This window comes from Ammospiza nelsoni, chromosome 3, assembly GCF_027579445.1.
Source record: "Ammospiza nelsoni isolate bAmmNel1 chromosome 3, bAmmNel1.pri, whole genome shotgun sequence".
NCBI lineage: Eukaryota > Metazoa > Chordata > Aves > Passeriformes > Passerellidae > Ammospiza > Ammospiza nelsoni.
The window spans coordinates 62,061,181-62,074,594 of NC_080635.1; the positions used below are offsets into that span (position 1 = coordinate 62,061,181).

Genomic DNA, 13,414 nt, shown 5'->3' on the forward strand with positions numbered 1-13,414 from the left:
ACAGAATTCAAGAGAGAACAAACAAATCCATGTGCTTCCCCTTTCCCCAGCACTTACTTGCACACTTATTAATGTCGGGATACCGTGTCCCATAGTATCCGCTTGGACACGAGGAAAGACACACTCCGATCTGTTTCATGCCAATCCTCTCCAGCACGAAGAAGAGCCTGGGCTTACATGACAGGCATCCATTGTAGTCAGAGCATGTAGCACACCCTCCTTGGCAACCCTGGCTCACATTAGGATGCACTGAGAAGAAAAGAATTAAAAAAAAAAACAAACTGTGAGAAAACAATACATTAAACAAGACCATGACATAATGGTTCCTCTGCACTTGGAAGGGTGGACCATCCATCTCTCTGACAGCTCTTAAAGATTGCTTCATTTTTTCTTGTGTCTCTTATGACCTGACTTGTCATTTTAGAAATTATTTCATCTACATAAAAATGAGAAGCTCAGCTGACATCTTTGCATCTTGCAGATATAACCAACAGTAAATGATCTTTGAAATAGATGATATGGAACAGCAGCATTCTAGAGAACATTCATTTTTCTCTTCCTTATTTTCAGGGGCTTTTCTGCCTTGTGTGCACTTGGCTCAGCAGATAAATTCATGTTCACTTATTCTTTCTTTTCCTAGTTGCATGATAAAAAATCAATCTAGTGTATAGTTTCCTTTGTTGACTAAATGCCATTTTATTTGAGTTCTGCTGTGCAGGAGTATGCCCTTGTATCTGATGATACTTTGCCTTAAAAAAAAGACACAGGAGAGCCATCCTTCTCACCCTCCTTCTTTCCCTGGAATGTTCTCGCTGGCATGTTTTTAATCTCTAACAATTACAACCTGATGTTTAGACTTAACTGTGGCATTTACCCTGCTACAGTCTCAGCATGTAGCATAGGTAGGATTATATTTGCCTTTCAATTGAATTGTTCTAATTCTTCAGACAAGGAAAGCGAAATTTATTACACACACTGCCTAACTTCTTTAGGGGCTTGGGGATAGCAGGAAAGAGGATGCTGTTGCAGACTATCTTTTCAGTAGCAGACATTAATCTGCTGTGTGATACAATGAAATGTATTACTTCTCAGTGGTAGAGAATAAAGTTTTGCATCCTCCTGTACTTGAGAAGTTTTTACCTTACCTATTTTTAATTCCTTTGTGCTTGCTTTCTTAAATAAACTGAAACTAAAAAAATAATGGAGCATCAACTAATGCCAGACCCTGTGTGCCCTCTTGTTTTGGCCTTGCCTTGCATGAAAAATGGTAATTTTTTAAAGTGCAAGCTTTCATCTCTCAGCCTAACACACCTGGTTATATTTCATATATAGAAAAAATATAGTCCTCATTTACATTTGTAACTAATTTGTATTTCTAAATACTATTGGCTTCCTGTTCTGCCTTCTCCTCAGGCCGGTGGTAATTTTATAAAAGTGCACATGCATGGTGTGACTGCCTATTTTAGTGCTTTGATTTTATTTTGATCTGCAGATACTGCTAACTAGTTTGCACACACAATTAACTTGTTTTTTTCAACTCCTTTCTGTGGAGCCCTTGGAGGCAGAACCAGGACTCCATATGAATCCATGGCTGGGGTGTTGAGAGGCAGCACTGCCTGCTGCTCAGGGCAGGCTTGCCTGGCAGGGAAGTTCAGCAGCACCTCTGTGCTTTGCTCACTTACACTCTCAGCAGAAAAGACATGTCCCATGAATGGGAAAAGCACTTTGCTGGGCTCTGAGGCTTCAATGACAAGTCCTGCGACCTGAAGAACCTCAAAGGGAATTCAAGTTCATTCTTCCTCTTTCATTAATAAAATGAGGAATGAGGGTTATTTCTCTCAGTAGGGCTGGGCACACATGAAATGTACAAACTTTGGCCTTGCTGTGCACAAGAATACAAGAACTCAATTCTCTGTGTATACTGAGACATTAATTTTGTAGCATAACCTAGAGGAAAGTGTGTTTACAATGAGTACATGACACCACTCTGAGAATAAATGACATTCAGCAGCGAGAAGTTGCAACCCCAATTCAGTTATCATACTTGCTTTCACTAGACTCTCAAAATACTGAATACTTAATAAATAGAACACTTTTTTTTTCTGAAAATATTCCAAAGGCACATAGCTTATTGATTTTGAAATTAAGAGCCTGGAAAATTTTTTCTTTCTAAAGTTAAGTAAATGAAAACATCCTTATCTCTCTCTCCTCTGTCTTGTGGCCCTTGTATGAAACAGCTTTAAAAGGCAGACAGAGTAATGTGATCTAAGAAGCTGACATTAAAAACTATCTGTGACTTTCCTTCATTAAGTCTGACAGTTGGATGAAAAAGCAGCTGAAGTACAAAATATTTGTCATCAAAGCTGCTGTATAAAATATGGACGGGAAACATATTATGTGTGAGCACCTATGACACCATTATGAATAGATTCTCTTGACAGAGAAAACATTATGTGCAACTGCTCTGAGGTCAAGATGTGTGTGTGAGCCAAGACAGGCAATCCTTTACTATTGAAATATGATAATTCTCTATAGCTAAGATCCATAACATGGCCAATTTCCATCTCCCCTTTAACTCCAGAAGTACTAAGTATAAAATAAAATGTACTCCTAGCCATTTTCACAATTTTTGCCTCTTCTCCTGGATTCCAGATACATCTCATACAAATAACACAGCAAAAAAGGAAAGCATAGTTCCAAATGGAGAATGTTATTGCTAGTGTTATGGAGCAAGGAATAGGATAAAATATGCAAGTCAAGCCCCACTGATTTCATGTCATGTTATAACTAAATGTATGAAGCACAATAAGTTACAGTTCTTGGAAATTCTTAAAGAAAAATATCACTGAAAATTCAAAATCAACATTTTACATAAAACATGGGTTTTTCCTCTAAAAAACTATTAAAGAGATGCACTTTTTTCATTGCTTCTTACTGCATCTGGCATTTCTTTGAGTCTTGTACCTGTGTGATAAAATAATTTCTCATTTGTCTTGCAATAAGGGTAGAACCTTATTCTGGTCTAGGCAAGAATCAAAACAGGGAGGGACAAGCCACATGCTCCAGAAACTGGCATTCTTTGAAAGCACTGGGCTTTGTCATTGAACCTGGAAGAAAAAAAAATGTGGAGCCAAAATATTTGTGCCTAGAGGATGAGATAACGTGTTTGAAATTGGGCATCTCCAAGCTCCAGATGAAAATCTCACTCTTGTTACCTCTCAGCCTCCTCCCTCTCTGGTTCAGATCCAGATGCTTGCCATATCCATGCAATGTCTGGGCCAGTCCTTCCCCTACTGCAAAAGCGGGGTGGGATTGAGGGGATTCCAGAATCCATTCAATCTTCTGGGTAAAGAGCTGGCCCTTACCCTTCCTCTCTCATTGCAGCAAATTGTTAGTACCTGCCGATCTCAAGTGCTTCACCAGCTCCAACCATAACCCCAAAGAAGCAACCAGTAGTTTTACCTCTTTTTTAACCAGTATCACACAGAGCTCAGAGTTTAAGTGGTGTACCACAGGAAGCTGTAAACATAAACCCCACCTAGTGAAATCCAGTCACAGTACACCAAGTGTAAGCGTTGCTTCAAATTTCTATACTAAGGTAAACAGTAGAAATGGGTAAGTAATGTATATCCACATTGAGAAACACTTTGAAGTGAAAAAGCAGGTGATAAAGCACTAGGAGAGCACAGACCACTCCTGTTAGCCACAAATTATAGATGTGGTAAGAGGAATGAAGAGAGATTCAGTGCCTTGGCAGAGGGTTGGGCACTGTGGCCCCACTGGCTGCAGAACCAGGAGGTATGGAGTTGCATAGCTACTGTCTTGGACAGTAGCAAATATGTTCAAACACACTCTTGATAAGTACACTTTCTTGAAACCACTTGGTCTTTGGTGCAGCCCGCTCCATTACAAAGACAAAAAAAATCAAACGTAAAAAATTCTCACCAACTTTCAGAACTGACTCAATGGGGAAGAAATATTCTATGCATGACCCTGCTAACCATTGAGTGCTCCACCCTTTTGTATCCAAACACTTTTTGAGCACAGTGAAATCATAGACTCTCAGGGATGGAAAATGCAGCATAGCAGTGGGCAAAGCAAATGGTAGGAGCACAGAGACCCACAGACAAATTCTTTCTCAGCTCTTGCACAAACATCAGCCAGAAGTGATACAAACTACTCATTTGCAGACTCATGGCTGGCTATAGGTCCAAAATCTAGATCTATCTCTTTTTTTTTTTTTTTTTTTTTTTCTTTTTTTGTAAAACCTAAATACTGGAGATTAGAGAAGACCCTAAATGGATGTTGAACTATTCCCTTCCCCTGTCTGACTTTAAGCTCTTTTTTTCCCAGAGGCCTCTTTTTCTGCAAGCCATTTGACCAGATATTTGTTAAGTCGCATTAGCAAATGAAATCTCAGAATAGTTTCCAAAGCCCTACTCTGGAAACAATGAGTTATAGTCTCTATTAAAAGTAGAAAGTTAAGGATAAGGAGCTGAGTTTGAATCTGAACTTTTGTGGACAAGAAGCTAGATTTTGACCGAGTGCAGCAAATGAATTCTAAACCTTTGAGATGGTATTTTTCAATCAATTTTACTCCATGTATAGATTAGAATTTAGGGGATCAAAAAAACATGGAAATAAGAAAATGCAGGAGAAATACAGCTGGGCATACCTTCTGACACCTGGGGAAAAGCACGGGGTACTGCCTGTTTACTGCAGCTGAGGTGCACTGTCTCATCACCACTCCAACAACAAGATATCCCTTCAGAGGTTTGCTCTTGAAATGGATGTGCTAGGCAAATGGAATCCATCCCTGCTGCTGCTCCTGGTTTCTCAGGCTTGCGTGTTCTCACAGGAAATATTTTCACAGCAGAGCTGCTCTGGAATTTGGCCTTCCCAGCTGGGCTGCCCCTTGCCAGGAGAGCCAGACCCCACCTCAGCTTTTACCACCACACAGCGCCCACATGGACATGAGCCCTTGTGGCGGTGCGGATTTGGGATGGGAAATCCCATGGGTTCTGGTGTCATTCACTTGCTCTGTGTGCTCACTCACATTCCTTGCTCTTTCCCTTGCCTGGTGAGAAGCAGCTGCCTGTGGTGGTGGCCTGAAAACAATACTTCATGTAAAGCAGAGCTACTCTCAGTCGTGCAAACCGTCCTTTAGGCAAGCGCAAACAGCATTTGGCAGTCAGCTCTTCTAATGAAAAAGTCATTAAGGAATTCAGTTTGCAAACCACAGCGTATTTCCTCAGACTCTTTCTTGGACAGTGTTTCTTTGTGTGGAAAAGCACTAGAGGTGGGACGCACAATGGTGGGGGAAAAAGCTGAACTGTCCTGCAGGCAACAGGATCACTAGGCCTTAAATCACCTGCAGGGAGCAAGGGACTGGATGTGCTGCCATGGGGGAGCAGCTGGGGAAGATAAACCTGTACATGACAATTCCTACGCTGGATTGGTAATAAGTTTTCTGGGATGCAACTGAATTAGTGGTGATAGCTGAGGAATGTGGACTCTCTGTTCAATCTCCTCTGGGTCTGCAGGAATCTGAGGCACCCACAAAAGAGGCAAAGAGGGAAAATCAGTCTAAAAGTCAACTGTTGAAGGCTTAATGTCTTCTGCTTCTCTTTGTGATTTGATCTTCACAAATATTTTAGGATTTTTTTCTGAGGAGGTGGTAACTCCTCTAGAGATTTGTCTGACTTCTATTTTATTTCAGACTATCACTGCCATCTGATATAAAACATGTAGCAAAGAGGATTCTTGAGTATCTTCCTATGTTTTCAAGGTAAAAGATCTTATACAAAACAAAAAAAAATTCCCCAAACATCTGCCTGGCTTGACAATATTTTTCTCTTCAAGAGGCACTTCATGTCTGAGGGAAAAGAAACCAACTTATTTTACTCACCAAATGTCAAGAGTTCTAAAAAGCAACAGAAATGTGAGTACAGGACTGTTCCACAGTCTCAGGGAGTATCCATAACTGTTTTGTAGTGGCGTCTATGAGCAAGGAGGCCCTTGGCCCAAATGGCCAAGACCTCACTGGGGATTGCCTCATCATTATTAAACACATGTCTGGCAGAGTGATCCTGAAAATTAAGTATACTGGCAGCCAGAATGCATATCCCCTGAATTCGGTTAGAAAGAGCATCAACAGGCTGAAAAATCTCACCAGGGGTGCAGAATTTTATGCAGTCTCCTAGCATCTTCAGCACAACAGAAATCAGCCACAACAACCACAAATGGCTCCTTGTCATTCCAGAGAGTTTTGTAAATAAACTGAAAAATTCTTTTCATGGAGAGAGAAGGGAAATTGACTTCTTTTTTTTTCTACATACTATGGAGCACCAACAACGTTCAGGCATCCAGGAAGTTTAACCAGTATAGGAACCAAAGAGGATCACTGAGAAAATTGCCTTAAACAACCTGATAGTGATGGTGAAGGCAATACTTTTCACATCAAGTTCTAAATCCTGTAAGGAACTACAGATATTACTTTTAGAGTTAGCTGTAGTTGCTTCCAAATACCCAGCCTTCAAGACTATTGTCTAGATTTAAAAAAGCTGTTATAGAAGGGTAACTTTGTGATCTATTAAAAGTAGTAACTCAGTAATTGTAGTGACCTAATAATTCTATAACCAGCTGTGTTATGACAGTTGTCAGATTCAGCTACTTGTAAATAAAGCATCTGTGCTCAGATAAAAAAGGAGGTGTGACTTTTGGAAAGAGATTATATTTGATGCACATATAGACAGTATTTTAATAATCTCGTCCTGCAAGTTGCTGTCATGAAGATCCCCAGCTGATTTTATAGGGTTCATGTGGACACAGAGCTCTAAAAACAAAGTTGTCAACATCACTGTGACTCCCTTGATTCTCCAGTCTCTCCCCTACAAGTGATGCATGCTTCTACTGAGTAAAGAAGCAAAAATGTATAGTGTAGAGGCTCATTCTTTGAAATGTGTGGTCTTTCTGTTAGCTGGTAACTTTCCATCTCCCATTTTTGTGTTTCTAACAAAGGTTGTGAATGCTCAGGCTATCCTGGTGGCAGCAGAGCCTGTACCCTCCACACCCCATTTGCTTCTCCTGTTTTGTTCTCTTAACATTCTGGAGACTTTGGTTGTTGCGTATTACGCAGATGCTCGTGTACTTCCAATCTGCATAAGGATCACTCAGCTCATACTGTCAACATTACACAACTACAGTAGCATTTGCAAGTTTCTCATTTCCCGCAGGGTCTTTTGAGACCAGAGTTTTTCTCTCAAAGTTTTGTTTCAGAAACCACAGAAAGAACAGCAGGATGTAACAGATTTTACTTTCCATGCCAGGGACTAGGGAGAAGGGTTTAGACAGCAAAAGCCTGTAATCCCATGTCGAAACTATGATTTTCTACTACCATGTTTACAGCATTAAAAAATTAATAAGCCAGACAGCAAGCAAGCCCGCTGCCTTGGCAGTGCTCAGATGTGCCTTTGGTCAATTACTTAATATCCTCTCGATTTAATATACTTTCCTAAGTGGAACTGATCAAAAGTTTGTACTGAATGAAATTATTTCTTTCTGTGTAATGATTAAATTCATATCATACTGAAGCTAACTGGAAGCTCCAAATGTGTTGCTTGCAGTGGAACTGTTCTGGACTGATGCCTGCAAACATTGAAATGGAACATGTTCTCTTTAAATTCAAGACTCACATCAAGATTTCAAATCATAGTATAGGTATTAAGGAGTATCACAGTGCTAGAAAATCTCTAAAAATTGTGATCTTCAACTTGTAACAAGGAAAAGCTCTGATCTCACATTTTCATGAAGGAAAAAGGCTAGCTTCTCCAGGCTGACTGGACCATCCATCTGCTAGTGACACAAAATACTGTCCAGAATTCCAAGTTGAAATTAATTATTAAAATAGTGCTTGTAGTGACACTCAACAAATGATATTCCAACTGTTTTCACCTTTCCCTCATGCCACTGGGACTCATGCTAGTTTAAAAGAGAAAGAAGTCAAAGGTTTCTGACTGCAAAACATGAACAGTATGATGTGAAATCAGATTAAACTCTGGTGGAAAATAGACAAGAGTCATCATCACCAGTCAGCTTGGACTGATTGACATATGTCCTGGGCCCCTAAAGTCAATGGTAAAACTCCTGTGAAAAAAACGGGGTGAGCATAATTTGTAAATCAGCATTAGCATAGTCCATGGTTTGGAGCGTAGCTATCTGATTTTTAGAGGGCAGTGTGATCGGATGGCCTGTTTAAATTGGGATTAAGTAATAGGATGGGTGAGATTTAAGTAGGCATTCAAATCCTGAGAAACTGACTCAGTTCAACAGCTCTGTGTGCCTGGATTTCCTAGTGAAGTAACTATGAATGGCACGTAGTTAGGGCTTGCTTTATCACCCCTTCTGCGTGCTGCCCTCCCTTTGAAGTCTGAGCCTTTCCCTCCCGAGCAGGCACACACTGACCCACATGAAAGCAAGTCAGCGCTCTCACCGAGCATCGCTCACCTCCCCAAACCGTGATGCATCTGACATCACTGCAGTGACACACAGCAGGCAGGTCACTGTGGAGCTGCAGCTGTGCTACAAAGTGTTTGGGCTGAGTTTTTGGGGTGCTGGCGACGAAATCAAAGCTATGGTCCATTTTGTGCTAGAGCAGAAAAACAGTTCATTTTCTTTGTGGTGGTATGCCACCAATTCTCTGAGGACCTGCACACCAATCAGGTCAGTTGATTGGAAAAAAAAAAAATGAATTAAAATTAATTAAAACTTCTGTTTGGTTTTTGGTTTTGGTGGTTGTTTTTTTTTTAATTGATGTAACATCTGTAATAGCATGTTTGTTATCCCAAATCTAATTAACATTATAACGCCAGCACATCAAACTTTGTCAAAATATTTGACGAAATATTTCTATTTTTGAAGAGTGTCATGTTCTAATGGAATTTTATTCCATTAATAATTGTCTGAGCGGCTTTAATTTAAAATAGCAACAGCAACATTTTAAAGGTGATAAAGAATTATAAGATACAGAATTTCAATTTAAAAGCAAAAAGAAATTCTACAGTAAAAAAAAATAAACTGAGGCCACCTATTGACAATATTAGGTAAAGAAAAACAAAACTTCATAGACCAATAATTATATATAAAATCAAGAATTAAATATCTAGGAAACTTTGGGTTAGTGTTATGAGTCTTATTAAACATTTTATAGTAAGACCTGAAAAGTCAATAGTTTTGAAGCCATTTTAATGTTTCTGTACAATAGCAAAAAATATGAAAAAAGTCTAATTTGTATTTAAAATTTGTCTGTAGCCTAAACAGAAAAAAACCCCTCATATTTGGAAAGATTAATGGGCAAACTATGAACTATAAATTTTAATGATGACTTTTTTATTTGTCTAATATATTGTGTAATATCACTGATGCACATCAAAAGTGACATCTGACATTTTCTATGCACAATTAAAGAAGTGGTCGTAAAAGCATACTTTTGTTGAAGTATTTAATTGGTAACAATGGTAGGACTCACATCATTTAGGCTGGCTCAGGGCAGAATCCTGGGGGAGGCATGTTTAACCTTGCTCTGCACATTCAAGTACAAATTTCTAAGACACATCTTCCTAACCAATCTCCTTACACCAGAAAATGAACCCTTTACTATTTCATGGTCTGCTTTTTCAGGTGCCAGATGCCTTAACCAGCTTATAAAATATCCTTAGTACTTTGCAACATGCTCTGTTGAAGAACACTTTTCTAATAACTCCAGTAATGAGGAAGAAAGGACTGTTCTGTTCCGTTCTGTTCTGTTCTGTCATGCTGTAACTTAATTAAGCTGATGCAGAATGATAGAAATAGAACCCATTATTGCAAATAGAACTGCCTAATATAGGTTACACCAACAATTAATTAGGCTTCAGTGAAAACACAACATCCCCTAGATATTAGAAAAACATGAAATCACAGCAGTTATTTTTAAAGTATCCAACATGATGAATATTTGGCAGCTCAGCTGGTGGCTAGTGGCTTGCCACCACGTTGGGCTGCCATGAGACAGGGCTCGGATGTGAGATGACCGCAACAACACCACTCAAAATGCTGGGCTGCTGCAGAAAAATTGTGCTAAAAAATGTCACAAGCAGATGCTAAAGTGGAATAAGTGAAAGGAAAGACTGAACTGTGCCGTAGAATGAAAATATCCTCCTTAACTGGCTTCTTGACCTCCTGAACTTGCATGAAGAAAGTCAAGCTGTTTGTCTCACAGAGGTAGTAAAACTGCTACCCCAAGTACCCAAAAAGCATATAGCTCCTGGTGACTGCAATCAAAATCATCCATGGAGGGATCCAGGCCTGAGGTAGAATGATGGACCCAGTTATCAGCTTGTAATCAGTACACCACCAGAGCTCCGCATGATGTTTAAAATCAGCAAAAAATATTATGATGGTGTCAGTTCCACATCTCCAAAGCAAAAATATACACAGCCCAGCACACATGAAAAAGACCCCATGTAGGAAAAGGTAAAAGGTACAGGTTAACTTTCAGCATCTAGTTACTTTGTCTTTCACTAACAATACCACTTACGTGCCTTTGAAGAAAGTTAGGGGTTCTTGGGTTTGAAGGTTGATAAAGTTGGCTGGTTAAAGTCCCTTTCTACCATTGTAAAGTACTAGAATCTGTATTTTCAAATCTAGGGCCTCCAGGGAGACAACTAATCTCCTTCTTCATTCCTGTGTATAAACCCTCATTTTCAGAAGATGCAGGTGGTCAGAGGTCTGAAATTAAAGCTATTTATTCAGGAGTCCAATCAAAGAATTGCTATTTCACTTCTAGAGCCAAACTTAAAAATTTTGGCTTTATCATCTTTGGGCTTCAATTTTCTTCATCTGCCAAGGAGAAACGATATTTATCTCTTAGAATTGTGAGGTGTTTAATTCATGGATATTTACAATATGTCCTCAGCTTTGGCTGAAATTTCTGGCTTCTTTGCACAAGAAAGCCTTCATGAGAGAGTCTGTTTCTGGCACCACATTAAACCTTGCTTTGTAGAGGGTTCTCTCATATACATCAGATTCTTATGGGCACTACTATGGAGTCATGGGTGCAAGTGTGGTAACAATTTATTGTAGTTATTCACACAACATTTCCATGCACAGATTTCAAAGCCGGAATGAGACAAGTTGAGAAGCCAGTTCTTTTAACTTTCTGATTTCTGCTCTGTGACTGAAGAGATTAGATTATTGGAAAACATGCTATTAGCACTGGCTTGCAGCCAAAGGGCCTGCTATGGATTCTGCAAGGGGTGCTGTGCTCACTGTAAATTAAGGAAAAGAGCTGGGTAAGTTACTCCAGCGAGGAATGTTCCCTTTGGGAATTGTCCACAGCAAATGAGAGCTGTGGTTGGTGAGCAAAGAGCAACAGGGAGAAGAAAAATAACAAAAAAGGTCATAAATTTCAGGGAAATAAAAGGCTCTTTTTCTCCTCTACACTGAGCACTAAGTTAACAAGCCTTAATGTTTCTTGATCCCTTTTATGCCACTTTCTGCCTACCCAGACCAAACTGGGAAAAAACCCCATTCAATTGCCATGTAAGACCATGATTAAATTCCTCTCCATTCCAAAAAACACATCAGCATATGGTTACCTGCACGCATATGTTACAGACCCCTTGACTTCAATTAGACTTGAATACCTGATTAAAATTAAGGACTCATTCTTGAATGGAAACTCTTGTGCTTTGAGCAGACACTTATCTTCCTGAAGTAGGCAAAAGCCTAACTCCTAACATACTAACTTTGAAAATAACACCTTGAACTTCTCAGTCATTAACTAATTCAAAGTTAAACATTTCTATTTTTTAGTTCCTTACCCAACAGTTTTGGGGAATTTTGTATTGGCAAAAAAAAAATCAAATCTTTTCAACATAATAACCATGTTTTCATGGTGTCTCAGAGAGTAAAACCATTATTCTTTTCTCCTTATTTTTAGAAAATTGGGGAAAAAAATCTCTTCCCTAATACTACAGAGAAAAGCATAGCTGTGTGAATTCAAAAGACTTATGTAAGGCTTCTAGCACTACTTTATTAACTTTTTAAAATTAATGTTCATGCATTTTAAATCCCTGGCATTATACTTGGGAGTAAGATTCCTACAGTGCTTGGAGTCAGCAGCCCTGTTCCTTTGTGTGTCAGCAAGGGACTCAACAAAGATAATAATTTCAGTGCTTTTTTAATATAAAAGTGTTTGACTTTTAGATTATTAAGTAGTTTTATAAGGGACTACTAAGCTATATCCTCACAGGAAAGCAAACAGATTGCTTTGATTTCAGTAAGACTCAAACCAGTGTCCTATAAAAGGAGTGACTCAAAGCCTGTTCATTAATCTCTAAAGTATCTTTTTTCAGCTTAAATCTCCTGTTTGCCTTATAATACTTTCCATACCAACATCATATGTAACACTCCATATGGAAAAAAGCCAGTACCACAAAGGTGTTCTCATAGAAAATTAGAAAGATGTGTTCAAAGGCAAGCTAAATAAAAAGGAGGCCAAATGACCGGGGAAAACATTTACAAAGTTTATCACATACATGGGAAAAAGAGAATAAGTATAATTAATGCAAACTATCTTGATTTCAACCATCCTTAAAACCCCTGAGAAAATTATATAATCACATAGCAACAGCATCAGCAGCATCAGTAACATCCAAATATATGTGCAGTTCTGTAGGACTTTTCACCCTGTGGTTCTCAAAGCACTTTACAGCAATCAAATGAGATGCAGCTCCACGATGTAAGTAAATGCTTTAGGGGCCGTGTCACCTTTACCAACACATTTTTGGAGAAGAATGGGAAATGCAGTGCCTGTCTGTTGGCTGCTATAACCACTCTGAGCTGAGACATTTGGGGAACCCCTCGGGTTGAAGCTGTGACTCTTGCCAGCAAATCCAGATGGGTTGCTATTGGTTTTACTCAGCTTTGTATTGCAAGGAGGAGGCACAGCCCTCCCAAAGCCCGTGCCAAAGCGATAGCTCTGTACCAAGGATTCAGAAGGGACAGTGCATCCCCTCACTGCTACTTTTCCACCTGTGAAGATCTCTAAGCTTTGAAGGGTCTTGTTGATTCATAACCCTTGAGAGCTGCTGGTGGCAGGCAGGGCATGGCAATGAGGGAAATTGTGATGTCCTCATGCCTTCACTTCCATCAGGAACACAGTTTCTTGGTCACAACATAGGGACAGCTCTCTATTAGACCCTGCCTCAATTCTCCCATAACAATTTCGTAAGCAAAGAACAAGTACATGAATATTTATCACCAAAAGGGTTTCACTGGCATAGAACAGGGCTGAGCTCATGCTGAGACCTCAGACAAGCCTGCTCTTAGAGACAAAAAAGCATAGTAAAACCTGCAACTAGCTTAGGAGACA

The 13,414-nt window shown here is 39.5% G+C and overlaps 1 protein-coding gene across 2 annotated transcripts in view; it reads right to left on the reverse strand.

The window, feature by feature from the left end:
- Positions 1-13,414, reverse strand: part of RSPO3 (R-spondin 3) — a 59,097-nt gene that overhangs the window by 26,616 nt on the left and 19,067 nt on the right. For both annotated transcript variants that reach the window (XM_059468498.1, XM_059468499.1), the window contains exon 2: positions 58-249. In XM_059468498.1, coding sequence (XP_059324481.1) covers positions 58-249 — 192 coding nt within the window. The remainder of the gene's footprint in view (positions 1-57; positions 250-13,414) is intronic.